Below are 21,428 nucleotides of genomic sequence, written 5' to 3'. Positions count from 1 at the left end.
GGTAATAGTTGAAGGGGTGGATAGGTGATACTATTACACCAACAAAAGAAACACAATACCCACCATCAAAGGAAGCTGGGGTACGTAACATGGTTACCGGTATTGGCCTCTAACGCTGTTGTGGCACTCATACCAGTACTCGCCGATGCAGTACGGCTACTCAGGTCAAGGTATCGCGTATTACAAAGGTACCGTACTCAGCATCAATATGCGCAAATACGAGAGCTTCCATCTCTTCATCACAGGGGTACCGGCTACTGCGTCTCAGGTACGGTACTCAACACTGAATCGTGCACTTTGCGATTTCTAGTGTTAGAGCTCCTCTCGTTTCGCGCGGTGGAGTCCGTTTTGCGCCAATTCGCGCAAACTCGACTTGTCTCGACCCTCCACGTGTCGACAAGCTCAGATGCTGAATTTCGCAACAGGAAGGCACCAGGACACTACAATTGCGACGCTCCAAATGAACGATCGCTCTGTTTAGCTTTGATTTACCTATTGAAGTTTTAGAAATAAATTTCATAATTTTTCGGGTTCATTATCTATCAATGAGTCGCTTTAATGAACGGCTGAAACAGAAAAATTTATAACAATGATGATAAAGATTGATTTAAGATCAGAGATTTGATCTTACTCTAAATATGAAAAGAATTTTCTAAACAAAATTTTCAAATTTGAGAATTGTTTTACACTGTTAATTACAAACGCTATTATATCACATTAAAATTGGCAATTTTGAAACACTTATTGAATCACTAGCCGGATGATGTCGAAAAGTTGAATTGTAATTTTCAAATATTTCAATAGGTAGATCGAGTCTAACGGGGCGCAGGCATCGATTGGAAAGGGATCATTGAAACAATTAGGTAGCATGGAGGTCCCATGTTACATAGGAGTAACCAGCCGAGATATTACTATAGTATATATATATTATATATATATATATATACTTAATTTGTTCAAGAATTAAATTATTTATGTAATTAGGTAGTTGATTTTAAATAATAGTATATATTATTTATATAATAAATCATGGGATGCATTCGGACGTGTATTAAAACTTTTGTACTAGGTTGTTATGGAACAGAACACTAGTTAAAAGCGTGAAATTAGATTGCGTGGTATTTTTATTGGTTGTCATTAACGGTATGTTACCATCAAAGTATCGTTCGGTAGAAACTCCCGTTCAGTGTAGTTTTGACGTCTTTAGTGGAGCTTGTGATTATTGGTGCTGGGCAGATGTGGAATATGGACACTCGATCTCTATAAACGTGATGAATCTCGCCATTACGTCTTACTTTTTTCATCTATCCTTTTCTTCCTTCTTTTGCTCTCTTTCGTCTCGTCTCTCTCTCGTCCTGGTGTGGAACCCTACCCTAGCCGATGGGGATAGGAGCCGTAGCGCGTGCAATGCGCTGTGGAGGCTTCGCTGAGCCAGAAAGATGGCTCCACGCTGGGTCCCGTGTTACTACTTCCGAGCGGGCACGCGCGAAGAGGCAGTGTCCCTCGGCCCCGGATTCTTGCTCCGGCTCCTGCACTGGTCCGAGTTCGCTGCCGTGTCGTGGTGCTCTCTCTCGCCACCTGAAACGGCGGAGGTCTATTGCAGTATACCCTCAATCCATCGCAGTTCAAATGAATTGCGCTGAGCAGATCCGGGAGGGCGACGGATGGAGAAGAGGTGGCACGTGGTTTCCAGGATCCTGTCGAGATAATGATTTGGCCCACGCAGTGTTATTTGCCGGCTGCTTCGGCTAAGACGTGTTTCCGGAGCTAAACACAATGCTGATAGCCCAGGGGCGCACGCAGGAATTATCACGGTGCATGACGTTTCCTGCAATGTGTCGCAGTTCCTGTACACGTCCCAAGTGGACCGGGGGGGATCGCACAGATTGAGAGATGGGGACCTTTAAGAAGTCACCGGAAGATTGTCGTCGGGGACTCCCTGGTGTTTCGGCCAAGGCCGTGGTGGGAAGATCTTGTGGGGTTCCGCCGCCAGCCGCGTTGTGACAGCTTGAATACTATGTTGCCAACCAGGAAGTGGTGGAGGGCAGATGGAGCGGGCAGAGAGGGGTGAACTTGCGAGGTCGTACTTCTGCGAGCGGGCCTCGCACTTTGTGGTGCAGAGACCGGTGTAGTGGAAATGGGAGACATGTGAATTGCGGTGGGGACGCGTGGTTAGGAATGCATTGGTGCAAAGGATGCTTCTGCCAGAGGGCACGGGCTGCTCCGCCGTCAGTTCAAGATTGAGTTTGATGCCATAGACGCTGTGGCGTATGTTCGGGGTACGTCAAAAACGATCGAAGCCGCGCTTTTTTTAATTCTGCTTGTTTTTTTGTTCTTATTTTTGTAATGGTTGCAAGATTTAATTTTAATCCGAAAAGAATTGTTAATTATAATATATCATCACTCCTATGGATTAGATAATATCATTCCTTGTTTGCTCAGCAATTATATAATTTTTTTTTTTAGTTTATAAAAATTAAAAAATAATTATTATGCTGGTACGAAAATTGTTCGGTCATGCTGATGCATATATTTACGGAGTGAAATTGTAGATAACCAATAAAAGAAGGGGCTGTATGGTATATTATAGCTTAGCGTTGTATGTTTTGGTTGATGGTCGATCGGGATATTACTTGGCTTGAAGGGGCTACACGAGTCCTTCCCTCATCGAACGGGAACTCCAAAAACATGCATACTGTTCTCCAATTTAATTAGTGTATTTAATTTTTATTATTGGTTAATTTTCAATTGTAGTTTAGCATTTCTGGGCTACACGATGGAAGCCTTTAGTCCAATCCCCTTTTGTATTTTTAACTGTTTTCTTCTCGATAGTTTATGTTAGTTCGGACATTCATCTTAATTTACTGAAGATACTTTAATTATCATGTATGCTCTATCTTCATATGGAAGTATTGCTTTACTGAATTGTGTCTGAGTTGCAGAGATGATTATATTGCTCTCTAATCTTGTCAATAATATTGTGTGCACGGTCACTTTATGGCGATAGATTTCCAAATTAAGATACATAATTATTAAAATTTTAGATAGCAAAAGAAATATTTACTAAAGGTAAATTTCAGTAGCCTACTTATAAAAAATAACTTTTTATTTAATATTTTTTACTGCTCGCTATTTTAGGAGCTTAAATTGCTCCGAAACTATATTAAATTAACCAAAATGTATTGTTTCGTAGTTCTTTTATAACATATGGTTATTAACTTAATTTTTAACTTAAGGTATTATTTCAAATTGCTGAAAAGAGAGGATGTGTTTTACCTTATTAAATTGATTGAAGAATAGACAATTATTACATTGACCTGGCTCAAAGTGGGATCGAAATGAAAATCGGAAAGTATGGAATAAGTTGAATGGGAAATAGGAGACTCATTGTTTTTCTGTTGTTTTCATCTGAATTGAAATCGAAATACCATTTATTATTTGCAACTTATTATTAGATGACAAATTTTCAATTATAAAATTAAAAATAATATATCTACAAGGATTATATGTTATTGTATATTTAATAAATTAGATTTTGAAATCAATTAAGAATTTTAAGTATGCAGTCCATGTGTAACTATACTCAATGCTTAAAAGATGGCAAATTCTAAGAAGAGAAAGATGATAAATTTTGTTCTATCTGGTTATATTACTTCTCTTATCACTGACAATTATATTAAAAGTTAATTAAAATATTTGATATTAATATTATAAACTAAAAATAATATTAAACTGTTTAATATTATTATATTAATATAAATTATTTTTTGATGTATATTTTAGGTTGATTATAGTGCATAGGTGCGGCTCAAATTTTTATTGAATATATTTAACAAGTTCTCATTAGTTATGGCTAAATAGGGGAATGGATATATAGTAGTTATATATATCCTTTCTTTATTGAGACCAAAATCACTTCGGATTGATTATTTCTGTGATTGCTTCTTTTCCTATAAGAGGTGACGGGGAATCTAGTTAACACCACAAATTGCTGACAAAATGATTGCCCATGGCAAGTGCAGAAAGATGATGACTGGCTCCGATTATCGGGAATTTCCGGGGGGGGGCCACAGTTACAATGTTCTTGGTCTTGTATGCGTACCACGATTCATTCTGCAACATGTGATCAGGATCGATGAGAACAAAAAAGAAGCGTGAGAGGACGGCACGTTCAATGTCTTTTTCTTTTTAGATCGATGGAGAGTTGCTCTTCTTTGGTTTCTTATCAACATTTCATCAATTTTTGTGAATTGTATCTCCATTTTGATCGGTCCTAAGAGGGAGGTTTCCCATTATTAATCCAAATATCACTCTTTTTCTTTCAATCTAATTAAGAGATCAGGAGAGGCGGCCAGCAATTGTTTTTACTTAGAATTGTCGATTGAAGATTTAACCCCTTTTTAATTTGAGCTGCTGTTAAGTTTAGCCTTTCTTCTTGTTATCTCAAGAAATTTTCTTGGTTTACATGCGTCGTATGTCGTAGAGCTATAGTATAGTGGTTTAGGGGTTGATGGCGTGGATAATCATGAAACCAGTTAAATTCCAACCACCAATTTTGTTTTTGTTTAGTTTGGTCTGATTGTATTACTTATGAGTTTTCGGTTAAAAAATTTCAACACTAACCAACGCGGGAAAAAAAGAAATAAGGTGTTATTTTTTATGTAGAATATATTTGTCATCGAATTTGTCATGTATCGGTATGTAGGTGTAATTAATGTATTGGTAAATTTACATCTTAGTCATCATAAATTAAGCATGATGTTTTGGTCCTTAATTTTAATTTGCTGTAAATTTTGTTAAATTATTGTAATCGTCTCAAACAAATTTTATTAACTAAATTGTGGACTTAGTTGTATGAAAGTGTTACGTGATGTCCAAATTGATGAGAGAAAAGTGAGATTAAATCTTACACACTTTATATATAGACATGTTAATGTTAATTAATTTGGATTGTGGGATTTGATTTTAGTAATTTATAATTTGGGGCTAGGAAATATAGACAATTAGGATCAGTTTATGTGCTCCGTAGTTGAGGACAAAGTGTCATTTAGGCATTATAATATTTAGCACATAAATAGGGGTGAACGGAGTCGGATATGGATGGTATTAACGAAAATCGTATATGCATCCATATTTTTTATTTATAGGATTATATGTCGGATGCCTAAATGCTTTTATTACTTGTTTGCTACAGAAATGGATGCGAATCATGGTCGGATAATGGTTCAGGGTTCCATATAGATAATAAGTATATTTAAATAAAAACTTATTATTATGCGCTGTAATATATATATCTATATTATATTAACATGATGTACAATATGCTACATATGTGTAATATTATGATAATATGTACATATGATACATATATGATATATATTATGATAAAAGTAAATACTACAGTATTTACATCTATGCTATAGTTTTTAGCCGTGTTTGATTCAATCTTTTCATTATTTCAACATTGATTATAGTTTAAACAATGGGAAAACTCAACTCTAACAGCTAAATCATCGCTGACCTACAATTTTTATCACAGGGTTAAAAATTTGATAGCAAAAGAGTGTTTACTTTAATAGTATGTTGCACTATTCTATTATATATATATATATATATTATATGTATATATATTATATATATATATATATATTATATATATATATTATTATTATATATACACACAATTAACATGTAAAGTATATTGTAAGGCTGAGATTTTTGACAGGGTGCTACTACCTTTGTTGATGATGTTTAGTGGTGATAATTGATTACATAGCATCGTCAGTTTCAGTCGGAAATTGAGTAAAATGGAGAAGATACGCGACTTTATTTTTCACTTAAGTGATAGTAACTCGGTTTTCACGGACGGAAGCCAACGGAGTAGAGTTGGCCTGTCTGGCGCGTATCGGCTCCGTTCATATCAGGTCAGTAGCTCGTTTCGACGTTCGGCTGTTTTGGACCAAGTGCACTGGACAGATTTGAAGTTCTGATGCAAACGGTTGTCGAGAAAAGGGTGTTGATCGGGTTTACATATTAGAAATATATGTGAGTTTTTAGTTTGGATCGATGAGGAGTGGGTTTCGTCCCGCGGACTCAGAACAATTGGATTGGAAGAAGATCTAGATTCGATACACTAGTCGTGACCGACGGCTGGCGCATCGATCGTAATCGATGGAGGAAATTGGCTGGGAATGTGAAGAAGCAAAGGGTGTCAAAATGCAATTTGAATTTATCGCGAGAAACCGACATTTTATGGATCGAATTGCGAGATTTCTATATTGAGGACTCTAGCGCTCGCGTATTTTTACTAGTGCGACAGTGGAATCGGTCGGAATATTAGGTTCGGGCGGCGTAAGTGCAAAATGACATGTGTATATATATTTAGGATTAGGGTGCACATGGAACCTGACCCTAATCGACACAACCTAGCCCTTTCCCTGGTGCACAGCCGCTAGGAGGCCCTGCCCGCCGTCTTGACGCCCGGCGGCCGGCAGCGCCTAGCCGTCCGGAAAAGGTTCCCCAGCTTTCAACCTTCCTCCCTCTTCCATCGCACCTTGCGCCGAGGTTAAGTTTCAAGGCACCATCTGACACGGCCAGGCTCGGGTGAGTTGGCCAACACAGACCACGCCGGCCGTCACGCCGACCCCCCCATACGAGTATGGCCGCGGAGCGCGTAGCGCGCTGCGGCCCCAGGGCACACCCAGGCCGAAACTGGGTGGCTGCGGTGTTGAGCCCTAATGGCCGTTCCGAGGCCGCGGAGGTCTCGCTGACGTCGAGCGACCACCGCGCCCGACCCGGCACCCGAGCGCCGCGGCCGCCGCGGAGCCCCTGCCGCAGCTTTGTGCTGTACGGGCCGAAGCGGGCGCCTTCATCCCGGGCATTCGCCGCCACCCGCGACGCAAGTCGGCCACCGCTCGCCCCCGGCATCGTTCGCTCGACGGCCCCGACCAGCGCGGCCGCAGCGTCGCTGCGCGCAACTGTGGAAAGCAACTACCGCAGGGGTTGCGGCCTCGGTACGCCGCGCCGCCTCGGCCCCCGCTGCGCCGCCTGACGTTGGAAGGCCGGAGCCCCGCCACCTGGTGCACCCCTCCCCGGCCGGACCGCCTGCCGGAATACCGTCGGCGGCCAACCCTAGTTCCCCCCTCACTGTGAGTGTCCACTTATGCATTCCAGCACTGCTTTCCCACTTTTCGGTAACTATTTCGGCAATCCGAATGGTCTTTTTGACCTCGGGAAGAGAGCACGATGATCCTTAGGTCGTGCTGAACATCGTGCTCACTTCCGTCGAGCCCTGCGATGCCTTGGTTGCTCGGGCAACCGCGATCTTCCTGCGGTGCGCGCTGCTTCGCTGACCTTCGCGTCGCTCGTGCGCGCACCGCAGTCGCCGAATGTGCTCCGAATGGTGAGCACGGTCTCCGGCACGCTGAAACCTATCAGCGGGTGCGACGGTTGACCTAGCGAACCTCGTATCGCAAGATCGGGCCATAAAACTGTCGGAAATCGCATAAAATGATAGATTTTAGGGTTCTTGATGTGCTTTCTTGCAAATAACTTCGACTCGGTCGCTGTGGACAGCGTGTAAATGCTGAGGGTAACCTCTGGACTGATCGTCCAAGGCCCCAAGCCACTGCGGAGATCGAAAAGCCATTTTCGGGGCGTTTCGCGGCGAAATCCGTCGACGGAACGCGATCTTAGTTCGATTTTTATCCGACGGTGCCTCGGGATCAGTTGTGTAGTCGCTGAGCCTTGTTGGCTGGTCACTCGCGTTATTTCGAGAGTTCAAAAATGACGGGTGAGCGACAGTAGGTTCCGGTGTCGAATTAGACACTTCCGGGAACTCAAATCGAAATGATTATTCGACGATAATTGTTTCGACGTGAGGAGTTGTGTTCGCTGCCATGATGCACGATTATTTATGTTTAGTGGCAGCAGGTGACTCGTAGCTCGAGTCGGTATATTCCGGGACAGTTTGTGGGTCCCGACAGAGTCCCCATGCGATTACGGGATTTCCGACGTATTACGGCGATCGGTTTTGGGAAACCGATATTCGTGGGTTTAGTTGTGGGATTTTGTACTCCGTATTCACTAATTGTGGGTTAGACTCTAATTCGGTGGACCTTCCTTAGGTCCGGTTGACGTTCTTTTGCAGTCAGGAGACAGGCGCAGCATTTGTACAGGTGGGTACTTCGATCCGAAGTCGGTACAGTGGTGCACGCTCGGTGACATTTCTTCTATCCCTGTTCTTCTGTTGTTATTATCGCATCATATATTGAGCTTGCATCCCTATTGTTGCTGCTGTACTCCACTCATATGTTTCTATGCTTGGTATCATGTGTAGGAGTAGAGTAGTTTATCCATACGTGATTTCAGCGACCTGATTGGTCGGTTCTTGTACTTCGTTCGGTGACCTGATTGGTCGGTTCTCGCACTTTGTTTCGGTGACCTGATTGGTCGGTTCTCGTACTTCACATTTGTAACCTGGTTAGTCGGTTTCGGCTTAGCACTGTGACCTTATCGATCGATTCATTGACTCCGTCGTTTGATGACCTATGAGGTCGGTGAACCCTGAGGGGTAGGATTGTCGGCTGGTGCTGACGGTAGCTCTGGACTATATCGATACACTCTTGTGACCTATCGGTCGGTTCTTGCGTTCGTACATTTAGTTGACATCGAGCAGTATTTACATACTATCTTTATTTACTCTGCCTGGTTGTTCTATGTGTAGTATCCTGTATAGGGGTAGAGTAGATGGCATTCATGTTTACTATACTTGTGACCTGGTTGGTCGGTTCTCCTGTTTGCATCTGTGATCTGTTTGGTCGTTCGTTACTTTCCGTACATTGACCTATCTCGGTCGGTTCACGTTATTGCTTGATGACCTACACGGTCGGTATGCCCAGAGGGGCAGTGATTGTCGGCTGGTCGCCGACGGTTGGCTATTGATCATATCCGCATTGATCGCCACAGCTCGAGTGCATTTCACGTACACCAGCGGGTTGATCCCCCGCAGGAGGGTGTTCTTTTCCGGAAAAGTGGTCGTACATCCGACCCGTGAGCCCAGCGGTGTTCTCTTTGTGCTAGGGTTACATGCCAGGTGCGAGCAGGTAGTGGCTTTTGCCTGAGGTCCTTAGACCGACACGGCGGTATAGATTGGGTACTTTTGGACTACTTGTCCGGTTGACGCATATAACTATAGTAGCAGTGGTCACTTGTATATCTTCAGTTCTTTCGTTACATTGTCTTGCTACTATAGTCTTGTTACATGTATACATTCAGTTGTTCATTACAGTAGCGGTAGTTGTACTTTCTTTCATATATATGTCTCTTTCATTCATTATTATTGCTACTGTATTTTCTACTGACTCGTACTGTTGTTTAGCTCTTCCTGATCCGGTGAGTACTCCTCGCCTTCTTCGGCTTGCGGTACCCACTGGGAGGGGAGACATGTTTACATGTTCTCACCTCCCCCACTATTTTTCAGGTATCGCAGGCGATGTGTATTGGGACGAGACGTGAGGTACGTTCGTAGTGGTCGATAGAGCTTCCGACCCAGGTTGTTCGGTTTAGTTTCTTACCCTTCTTATTTCGGTCGATGTATAGTTTAGTTGGTTTATGTGGTTCAGTGTTTATTTACATTTGAAAATGTGGATTTCTGGATTTTGTAAAATAAAAGGTTTTCTACCCCTCGTGGTAGCGTTTTTAACGAATAAAGGTTTCCGTGTAGGAAACAGTTTTCAAAAGGATTTTTCATGGATTTCTGTTTAAACATTGAATGTAAAACTGTGATGTGAATGGTGAACGTATGAATGTATAGTTATCTTTATATTCATCTAGTGGTGGTTGTATCCTGGTTGTACTCTTGTACTTGTGCGACGCCGTGCAAATACAGGGGAGACTCTGTCCGTGTGAACAGTGGATCTCCTGTATTTGTGGCGGATCTGGCATACTCTGGGGTCAAGTTTTCAAAAAAAAAAAAAAAACTTTTCAGACGCTTTTCCGCTATCTTTTAAACTGAAAGGGACCCCGGGGCGTGACACATATATAACCCATACTCCAGAAATAACACTTTAGACATAAAAGAAAATTCATCGATTTCGAAAAACACCACCCATGGTTGTAAGGGTGCAACGGTTCAAATCTCGAAATTTTTGGGCTCCTATTCTCTCGCCTGCGGCAAAATGAAGCCGAATTAGGCTTTTTGCTCATAACTTTGCGTAGACTCATCAGATCGGCGAGCCGAGTCCATAAAAGAGTTAGAAATACCCCCAATTTGGTTTCTATAAGGTCAATTTGCCTTTAAATCACTTTAGGGCAAAAGTCCCAATTTTGGTGCCCTAACAATGTCATTTTGTCCAATACCTTAGTTTGATCTCTAAAATAAGCAAAAGAGAGCCTATTCATCTTCTAGAAACTTATCTAGAACCATTTCTAAGTTATTTGAACCATTTCTAGGGCATACAAAGTGAACCCTAGAAATCCACAATGAGAGCTCATGGAGAAAACATGATTTTTCATGAATTCATGGCCTCTACTAGGTTTCTACACTTGTAAGAAAATCAAAACCAAAAATCTAGAGCATAAAACCACGCCCTAACCTCAATCTTACAAGAAACCTGTAAGATACGGACTTTTGTCACCTGTGTAGGTGTGAGAAGGAGGGTGGAAATGAGGTGAAACCGTTTTGGCGCGAAATTGACGCGAAAACGGATGATTTGGGCCAACATTTCATTATGAGGGCCATATTGCAAATAGCAAAAATTTTGGACTAAGATGCAAATGGGCAACTTACTGGAATTCCACTAAATCCATCCTCAGCCTGGAGAAGAAGAGAAAGAAAATGAGAGAGAGAGAGAGAGAGATAGAGAGAAGTAGTAGAAGAAGAAGAAGAAGAAAAGATTGAAGGTATTTTTTTTCTTTCTCCCTTTCCTTTCTTCCTTCCTCCCTTTTTCCTTTCTTTTTCTCTTCTTCTTTTCTTCTTCCTTTCCTTCCCCTCTCTTCTTCCCCTGCTGCTGCTGCAGCTTTGCTGCCTTGCCGCTGCTGCGGGTACTGTAGCAGCAGCAGCAAGCTGCTGCTGCGAGTACTACAGCAGTAGCAGCAACAGGCTGCAGCTGCGAGTACTGTAGCTGCTGCTGCGAGTACTGTAGCAGCAGCAGCAGCTGCTGCTGCAAGCTGCCCAACAGCAGCAGCAAATTGCTGCTGCTGTAGGGGCAGCAAGGAAAAAAAGAAAGAAAAAGAAGAGAAGAAAGAAGAAGAAGAAAGAAAGAATGAGAAGGAAAGAAAGAGAGAATTCAAGAGAGAAACAGATGGAAAGAAAAGAAAAGAAAGCGAATAGTATGCATGAAGGGGAAGAATGAAGCTGATCGAGTGTTTCAATTGGCATAATTCGCTTTTCTAAATTGCAATTGATGCTCGCAGGGTGTCCGAGAGCGTGAATTAGGGTGCTATACATTTCCATTTAGGCGCAATTTAAGGTATTGATGTTCAAATTATGTGAATTGAGCTCTATTGGAAATCTTAGTTCGTTGATCGTAATTCGGAATGTTTCGTCGTGTGTAGTATTTTCAGACAATCATGAGAAGGGTCGCGTGTAGCATTTCTTTTACCTGAGTCGACATAGCGAGTTGAGGTGGGTTCCGAGTTGCCGAAAACGGCGAATTTCCTCTTATGTCTATTTTGGCACAAGTTAAATACTTTTTATCGATCCTCGCATGAAACTAAACTTGCACATATGTCTACTTTCCATTGGTCCTCATTGTGTGAAAATTGAAGCGCGAATATGAAATTCAGTATCCAGACATGATTTACAGCATGAGTATGAATATAAGCCTAGCTATTGTGACTCGTTATAGCATTTGAAAGAGACTACCTGATTGTTATTACTCTCTTGCGTTGATCACATTATGCATCACCTATTCTTCTTGGGCATTTGATATTGAGTTAAGATAGTTGTAACTAGCTCTTTTGACATTTTGAGTTGATTATAGTAGGTGCAGTTTCTTGTGATTATAGATTATAGCCTGCAGATGCCATCTTGAGTTGATATATGTTTGTGATATGATACTCGGTAGGGGTCGCTCCCCTCGAGTGCCGCTCCGAATGCTGGCCAGTGATAGTTGAGACAGTAGCCTAGGGGTCGCCGTCACACCTGCGGGAGTGTGTCCGAGCACTAGGCAGGCGCAGGCTTGACCGGACCTATGAGTCGGTCATGGTGATTGGGTTTCAGGACTATATTTCCTTATTCTAATGGCCAAATAAAGATAACTTGATTTGTAGAGTTATAATTGTATAACTACATTGATATTCTATCCGATGATTTCACTAGTAATCAGTACATTGCTTTCATATTTACTATATGCGGTGAATATCTATAATACTACTTGAATTCTTGTTAGTCCTCTGCATTTAGTTTACTGTGTACTTCTCTATATGTGGAGTTCTTACCTTGCACTACGATTCAGTGTTACTCTGTTTTCTTTTCCTAGTTACCGCTCTTTTAGTTACTTTTGCTTTTAGACCTAGTGGGAAGGTCGTTGTCGTCGCCGACCGTACCCACTGGGAACTGCTATTAGTAGTTCTCACGCCCTTTTGTGGTCTCCTTTTTCAGGGATAGGTGCACCATCAGTTGAGCGAGGTAAGGGGATTGCGCCTAGTTAGCCACCCTACCAGTATACTTATCTGTAGCAGACTTCCAGATAGTGAGCCATCGTACTTTTCTTTGGACTGGCGCAGGCCGGGGCCATTTGCTTGTACTTGAATTTGGGTGTGAATTTATGTATCTTACTACTAGTTTCTTGTTGTTCGGTGGTTCAGCTTATGGATAGTGCTATGCTACTCGTCTTTTGGCTTTTCATGACTCCTTTTAATACTTGTATTGTGCCCGATGGTTTCTTGTAACTCTCGAAAACTATTTGATATTTTTGCCACTTCGTTCGGACAGAGGAAACTCTGTCCGTTCGGCGGGTCTGTTAGCGTCCCGTAGTCTTCCGTTGCGAACTCGGGGCGTGACAGCTTTGGGTGGTATCAGAGCACTGGAATAGGTCGTGTGGACCTAGGAACTATAGGCTTTGGTGAACTCTAGGACTTAAGACGTGAGAGACGTGATATGTTGGCAAAAGTCATTGGATTAGTGTATACTCTTTTAACGGGAATTAAAGAGTGAGTGAAGAGATGTACCGTTTTCTCCTGAATTATTATGTTGGCTGCAGACAACATAATATGACAGGAACTAGGGTAGTTTCTTCTGGACTTTTGCGTGATTGGGTCGAGTTCCTTGTAACTATGTCGCTTACCAACCCTTTTCTATTTTCTTGTGTTTTATAGGTGAGCACTATGCCTCGACGTGGACGACCTCCATTGTCGGCATCGGGTGAACGCTCCCGTGAGCGACCATCGACACCGACCCACCTACCACCGCCTGAGACGCTCGATCAGGCGGGACCCAGTGAAAGCCAGGGGTTGCGAGAGCAGGTAGCAAGCTTGACTGAGACTACGAGGCTGCAGGGAAAGTATATTCAGAGGTTATGCGACATGTGGGCTCAGTAGACGGGTACCGCCCCACGTGTCCCAGAGCAGCCCGCACCCCAGTCGACTGGTCAGACTACTATACCAACAGTTCCCACTTCCCCGATAAGGACCACTTCTACTCCATCGACTATGCAGACTGCACCGCCTGAGACTGTTACTGTAGCACCTACTACTGCTCCTGATGTATTCGCAGTCATGCGAGAGGTTTCCAAGGCAGAGCAGGAGCGAATTCGGATGAGGTTGGTGGAGTATAGGAGGTTCGACCCACCTCATTTCTGTGAGTCGAGCACCGAACCAGGAACGGTGGAGGCTTGGGTAAAGGGGATGGAGCGACTATTTGAGGATTTGTTTATTCCCGAGAGAGATCAGATATACTTAGCAGTTCATTGCCTTGAGGGAGACGCTCGTGATTGGTGGACGAGGGCTCGGAGGTCTAGGCCTAAGGATGCGCCACCGGTGACTTGGACGGAGTTTCGGGGCATGCTCTTTGACATGTACTTTCCTAGTAGTGTGAAGGAAAGAATGGAGGATGAATTAAAGAAGCTGAGACAAGGGAGTCACTCAGTGCAGGAGTACTTTCAGGAATTTAGCCGCTTGTTGACATGCGTGCCGTTCGTTGCGAGGAATGACCGACACAGGGCAGATATGTTTGAGAAGGGATTAAGCCCCGAGCTTTATAAGTTGGTGCAGATTCAGCATCTCTCGACATTGGAGGCATCGGTCGAGATGGCTATGCGCGCAGAGCGAGGTGAGGTAGTGCTGCGAGAAAGGGCTGAAATGGAGCAAAGTAGTGATAGGAAGAGGTCTACGGAGTCCGAGGCTGGACCCTCCAGCTCAGGGAGACCGCCGAGGTATCCACGATCTCGTTTTCAGGGTCGTGGATCCTTTGCGGGACGGAGACCTGGTAGTATTAGGTCACCAGGTGGTGCTAGGCAGCAGCGATAGCGACAGGGCCAGATACGATGTGTGATTTGCGGAGGTCAGCACCAGCCGCAAACTTGTGCTCAGCGGGATGGCCGATGCTATCGTTGCGGCCAGGTAGGACATCAATGGGCCACTTGCCCTCGACGAGCTTCACCTGCCCCGTCGACAGCTTCTTCCCCTTCGGCATCTCGTCAGATGGCAGGAGTTCCACCCACTTTTACATCAGATCGAGCTCCAGCTTTACGCCCAGTGGAGAGACAGCCGCCAGCATCGAGTGGACGAGTTTATGCAGCACAGGTTGAGGATTCATCTGCGGCGGATACGGTGGTTGCAGGTATTACTTTGATTTTTAGGATTAGAGCTCGTACTTTATTTGACACTGGTGCATCACATTCTTTTGTGAGTCGAGCGTTTGCACTATTGCATGGGTTGGAGTATGAGTTGTTGACACTTTCATGTGAAGTACATATTCCTGAGCATACATTGTATGTCGATGAGTGTTGTCGATCTTGCCCAGTTCAGTTAGATCGCTGGATTATGCCTGCGGACCTTTTGGTCCTAAAACAGCTACGGGATTTTGATGTTGTGTTAGGGATGGATTGGCTCACTCGCTATTATGCGACTATTGATTGCGGGGCGAGAACTGTAGTTTTTCGCGAGCCAGGACAGGAGAAGTTTGTGTATAAGGGTTGTCAGAGTACTATTTTTGCCACGACGGTCCCCACTTCTCGGGCGAGATAGATGATGAGTCGTGGGTGTGTGGCCTTTTTGGCAACTGTGGTGGAGGTGCCTACTGCTGTATCGAGGCTTGAGGACATCTCGGTAGTCCGGGAGTTTCCAGATGTTTTTCCGCTGGAGCTACCGGGTATGCCACCGGATCGGGAGATAGAATTTGTGATTGACATAGTACCAGGAACTACGCCAATCTCGAAAGCACCTTATAGGATGGCACCGGCTGAGCTGCGAGAACTAAAAGCACAGTTGTTGGATCTAATGGATAAAGGATTTGTGCGACCGAGCGTGTCACCCTGGGGAGCACCGGTACTATTTGTAAAGAAGAAGGATGGTTCACTTCGACTGTGTGTAGACTACAGAGAGCTGAATAAAGTGACTATCAAGAATAAGTATCCGTTGCCACGGATCGATGACCTTTTTGATCAGTTGTAAGGAGCCTGCGTTTTCTCTAAAATTGATCTGCAATCTGGATACCACCAATTGAAGATAAAGATAGAGGATGTACCGAAGATAGCCTTTAGGACGCGCTATGGGCACTATGAGTTCACTATGATGCCATTTGGCTTGACGAATGCCCCCGTTGCATTTATAGATTTGATGAATAGAGTGTTTAAACCATTTTTGGATCAATTTGTGGTGGTCTTTATTGATGATATTCTGATATATTCTCGAAGTGATGTTGAACACGAGAAGCATTTAAGGCTTGTCCTCCAGATTTTGCAAGAAAAGAAGTTGTATGCAAAATTGAAAAAATGTGAATTTTAGCTTCAAGAAGTAGCCTTTTTGGGCCATGTGATCTCCGCAACGGGTATTGCAGTTGACCCGATGAAGGTTGAAGCTATTCAGGATTGGCCCAGACCAACGACAGTTACAGAGGTGCGGAGCTTTCTTGGACTGGCCGGCTACTACCGTCGATTTGTGGAGGGCTTTGCGAAGCTTTTCGCTCCTCTCACACGTTTGACCCGAAAGGGATTTAAGTTTATATGGAGTGAGGAATGTCAAAGGAGCTTTGAAGAGCTGAAGACTAGGTTGATGACAGCCCTGATTCTTGCCCTCCCTATAATGGGGGAAGGATTCGTAATTTATAGTGACGCCTTGCGCAATGGGTTAGGTTGTGTATTGATGCAGCATGGCAAGGTAATTGCTTATGCTTCACGACAACTAAAGGAATATGAAAAAAACTATCCTACTCATGATTTGGAGCTCGCTGCTGTGGTGTTTGCGTTGAAAATGTGGCGTCATTATTTATATGGAGAGCATTGTGAAATTTACACTGACCACAAGAGTCTCAAGTACTTATTCACTTAGAAAGAATTAAATCTGAGACAGCGTCGTTGGCTAGAGTTGTTAAAAGATTATGATGTAACTATCCTCTATCACCCTGGAAAGGCCAACGTGGTTGCAGATGCCTTGAGTCGCAAAGCTGTGGAGAACCTGAGTTTGTTGATTACCAAGCAAGCGCCGCTATTAGAGAAGATGCGACGACTAGAGCTAGAGGTTGTAGCCCCAGGGATCTCGGCTAGACTTATGTCCTTGGTCTTGCAGCCCACTTTAATGGATAAGATTAGGAAGAAGCAGAGTGAAGACTCACAACTAGCAAAAATTAGATCAACTTTTGAGGCTGGTCAGGCAGGGGGTATAGTGTTGATACCTCAGGGATTCTTCGATTTCGTGATCGCTTGTATGTACCTGGAGATGCGGCACTCCGTGAAGAGATTTTGAAAGAGGCGCATAGCTCTCCTTACGCAGTTCATCCTGGAGGAACAAAAATGTATCGTGATTTGAAAACACATTATTGGTGGCCAGGAATGAAGAGGGATATTGGAAGATATGTAGCACAATGTTTGACTTGCCAGCAAGTAAAGGCAGAACATCGACTTCCTGCAGGCAAACTTCAGAATCTCCCAATCCCTATTTGGAAGTGGGATATGATTACTATGGATTTTGTGCTAGGATTGCCACGCTCACAGGGCGGACATGATGCTATTTGGTAATAGTTGATAGATTGACGAAATCGGTACATTGTATTCCAGTTCACAGGACTTGTTCTAGGGAGAGACTCGCTCAGATATATATTGATGAGATAGTGAGACTCCATGGAGTACCGACTTCGATTGTATCTAATAGAGACACGAGGTTTGTGTCTGTGACGCACTGGACCTCACAAATTGTGGGGTTCGAGTGATTGACTATGTTCTGAACTTTTTCAGACTTTCTGGTGGGTCGTTCACAGTGTTCCGACCTATGGTTCGAGTCCCGAGAATTGTGGTTTAAGCCTTGCACCAAAGCCCAAAATGATTGTATCTTGGTCAGCTCTCGGGTAGCCTGCAGCAGAGCTTGTACCGGAACAAGGTTGGTCTCGTACCGGTACAAGGTTGATGGTTGTACCGGTACAGCCATCGGGCTTGTACCGGTACAGAGCCGCAGACCCAGCAACCCGAGCCTCGGGTTTGTAATTTCGTCGGCCTTGTACCGGTACAAGAGCCCGTGTACCGGTACAAGGAGGCAGTTTTGCACAGAATGGAACTGCAGGGGGTTTTTCGCGTTTGTAGCCTTCTATTAGTAACCCGACGCCCCTAGGGTATCCCCTGAGCTTGGAACCTGCAGGGAGAAAGGTGAGGAAGCCCTCCACACCTTCCTTTGTGATTTCTTTGATTTTGGTTGGGGTTTTAAGAGATTAAACTCCCTTTTTGCTTGGCTAGAGACTTCTCCCCCATTGTTGGAGCTAGGAGCTTGGGTTTGAGGCTTGATTGAGGTGAGCTCTTTGGACTTAGAGCATTTAGAGCTTGGTTTGAAGCTTCTAAGAGGTAAGCAACTTGTTATCTCCCTCTAGATTAGATTTTTATTGGCTTCTTTGTGTTGAAACCCTAGAATGAGGTTTTTTAGGGTTTAATTTGGGCATTTTGAATCTAGGGCTTTTGAAGCTAGATTGAGTGGATTAGAATCTTCCTTTGACTTGGATTGGAAGGATTCTAGCTCTCTTTTGGAGCTTTAGAGGAGATCTTTGCTTTGGAGGTGAGTTTTCCTCACCTATGCTTGAATAGCTTATTGATTGATCTTAGCGACATTCGTTTCGACTAGATGACACATGTTTTTGTACCTTTAGGGTACTAGGAGTGTGGTGGACGCCCTCGTTGGAGCAAACGAGGAGTTTCGTTGTCATCGGTGGGTTTGGCTTCTTTGAAATGGGAGGAAATTCCTCCTATGCGGTTAAATGCTTTCACTTACCATAAGTTCATGCATATTCATGTTTAGTAGCATTTATGAGAATTTTTGGAATGCTTAGAACTCATATGTTATGCATCAAGAAAATTTACTCTATATAGTAGAGAGAGACAATGTGCTTTGTTAACATGCATGCGGCGAACATTCTATGAGATGGTAGGAAATCAAGTTTCTTGCTTCGATTTTGACTAGAATTACAAGTGCTTGAACTTAGTATCCATGTTGGGACAAAATGAGCCATAGTGTTATAAAGAGGCACTTGGCCGAGAGAATTATGAAACTGCAATATAGAGACATATTGATAGGCCACTACACATCTGCTATATTCCATGTTAGAGACATGATGACATAAGGGATAGGCCTATGAGATTGGTGACATATATTCCATGTTATTAGACATGAGGACTTGGTACTTGTGACAGATCGTTTGACTACTTGCCATTGTGCTCATTCGCACATGCTTGTGAGGGTCGCTCCCTACAAGCCGGCACTCCGGAGATAGCCATCGCGATTCATATTCGCCGTGCGGGATTAGGCGCCGAAGTGGATTGCCGTGGGCCAGGCTCATTCCTAGGGTGGGGATGATGACTACCACGGGGCCATTAGGCTCGGCACCGGCCAGACAGCCTACGGGTGGGTCTCAGGGCCATAGACAGCCTTCGGGTGGGTCTCTTCAGATTTGACTTTGAGTATTCATTATGACATGTGGACAGATGATGACTTAGTGTACTACTTGGACATTGACTAGAATAGTAAACAACGGAACTTTACTATTTCGCATTGTGAACATTATGATAGTTGGAGACTTTTACTTCATGCATAGTTGCTTTCATACTTATGCTATTTATGCTAAGTAGAGATATCATGTTGTAGTAAGTTACATTTTTACTTACCTTTCGCTTTCTACTTTTATAGTCACTGACATCTTTTGTAGCTTTGGGCCTTGTGGTGCATTCACTGAAGTCAGTAATTGCCCACTGGGAACTATTTTTAATAGTTCTCACGCCCCTGTTTTATGGTTTACTTTTCAGAGCCTTCGGCACCGGCGGAGGCACGGGATCGCGGCAAGGGGATCGCTTAGCTAGCTAGCGAGGAGCGGTACTTTGCCTAGGTGGTTTACTCTTTCCTTTGTAGTTGAGAGAGTGAGAGGTTTTTATATCCATGTATAGAGACCACCTATGTATCTACCTATAGCACTTGTATCTGGGATCTCCTTGTATCACCTTTATGTTTTATTTAGCGGATTTACAGTTTATCCTTATCCCTTGTTGTTGTATTTAGATATTTATTATGCTCTGATACTCCTAGATGCCTTTTATTATTGCTTTTATTATTGTTGTTTTTAGACGCCTTATATGTTTTAGACGTATGGCGGGTCTGGGCACGTGCCGGGCGGGCTTCCGCTAGGTCCCGGGGCGTGACAGTGTCACACTTTTGGAAAAGTCTACAGACCGCCTTGGGGACTCAGCTCCACTTCAGCACTGCGTTTCACCCACAGACTGATGGCCAGATCGAGAGGACAATCCAAATACTTGAAGACATGTTGAGGGCCTGTGTTCTTGATTTTGGAGGCGGATGGTATCGACATTTGGCATTGGTGGAGTTTGCATACAATAATAGTTATCAGTCGAGTATCAAGATGGCTCCATTCGAAGCATTATATGGACGTCGATGTCGATCTCCCTTATATTGGAGTGACGTGGGTGAACGAAAGACTTTGGGCCCAGACATTTTGATGGAAACAGAAGAAAAGGTAAAGCTGGCACGACAACATATTTTGGCAGCTCAAAGTCGACAAAAGAGCTATGCAGATACTCGACGACGAGACCTTGAGTTTCAGGTGGGAGATCACGTTTTTCTAAAGGTTTCGCCGTCAAAGGGTATATACCGATTTGGATTGCGAGGAAAATTGAGCCCGCGTTATATTGGTCCTTTCGAGATTTTGGAGCGAATTGGACCAGTGGCCTACCGTATTGCTTTGCCACCTAGACTTTCCGGTGTTCACGATGTCTTTCACGTGTCAACCCTGAGGAAGTATGTTTTCGACCCTACGCATGTGATCGTGTAATATACCGAAAATTCGGAGAATAAATATCGAACTTTAGTCAAATTGACCAAAGTGCGAGGATGGTACACTTCGGAAAGTTCGAAGGTGTTAAGATGAGTAAAAGCGAGTTGTGGAAGGTTTTCGAGAGCTAAAGAATCGAATTCTACAAAACTGCAGATTTTGAGCTCTCGGGGACCGGTCCCTAGTGGGAGAGACCGGTCCCCGAACGCGTATGAAATGAGACAGCCGAAAAATCGGCTAAGTCCTGGAAGATTAGCTCTCGGGAACCGGTCTCTGTCTGAGAGACCGATCCCCCAGAGACCGGTCCCATCAGAGAGAGACCGGTCGCATCGCGCGCAGCGACTCTGGCTGCGCAGGGTGGACGTTCGGGAACCGGTCCCTGCTCGGGGAGACCGGTCTCTGCCTGCGCGAACTGCCCAGTACGGGCAGTGCATTAAAGTGAAAGTTGAGGGGTTTTATTGCATTTTTGCAACCCATTGAGCTATGTTAGTGGGCTAAGGGGCTTCTCCCCTCATTCCACTCCCTCTCACACCCTCTTCTCTCTTTCTCTCTCTCTAGAAGACAAAGAAGGAGAAGAAGAAGACAAGGAAAGGAGGGAAAAGAAGGAGAAGAAAAAGGAGAAGAAGAAGAGGAAGTGAAGAAAACCTCTCCTCTCCTTCTCTAGCTTGGAAAAGGAGCAAGTTTAAAGGTAAGCCTTGCCCCTTCTCATGCTAAATTCCAAACTAGGGTTTGGATTAACTTGGAAATGGTTTTAAGAAAGTATTTGAAGAGTCTTGAAGCTTTCTTTTGCTTCTAAAGAGATCAAAACCTAGATTTGCTATAGAGGTAAGCTTGGACCACCTCTCATGGTGAAATCCAAACTAGGGTTTTGGAAAGCCTAAGAATGGTTCTAATGGACTAATTAGAGTGTAATGAAGCTACTTTTGCTTTTCTTTGAGATCAAACCCTAGGT

At 43.8% G+C, this 21,428-nt stretch overlaps 1 protein-coding gene and 1 long non-coding RNA gene across 2 annotated transcripts; both read left to right on the top strand.

Moving 5' to 3' along the window:
* On the top strand, nucleotides 10,858-12,814 carry LOC109714951. Its single transcript, XR_002217466.1, has 3 exons — nucleotides 10,858-10,902; nucleotides 11,416-11,471; nucleotides 12,605-12,814. It is a non-coding gene; the product is annotated as an uncharacterized LOC109714951 (long non-coding RNA).
* LOC109715431 lies at nucleotides 13,654-14,469 on the top strand. The gene has a single exon (XM_020240410.1). It carries the CDS (start codon nucleotides 13,654-13,656, stop codon nucleotides 14,467-14,469), a length of 816 nt encoding a protein of 271 aa, XP_020095999.1.

The sequence above is a fragment of the Ananas comosus genome, linkage group 9 (genome assembly GCF_001540865.1).
Source record: "Ananas comosus cultivar F153 linkage group 9, ASM154086v1, whole genome shotgun sequence".
Taxonomy (NCBI): domain Eukaryota; kingdom Viridiplantae; phylum Streptophyta; class Magnoliopsida; order Poales; family Bromeliaceae; genus Ananas; species Ananas comosus.
The sequence above is the reverse complement of the archived record's forward strand: the minus strand, read 5'-3'. Positions and strand labels throughout refer to the sequence as shown.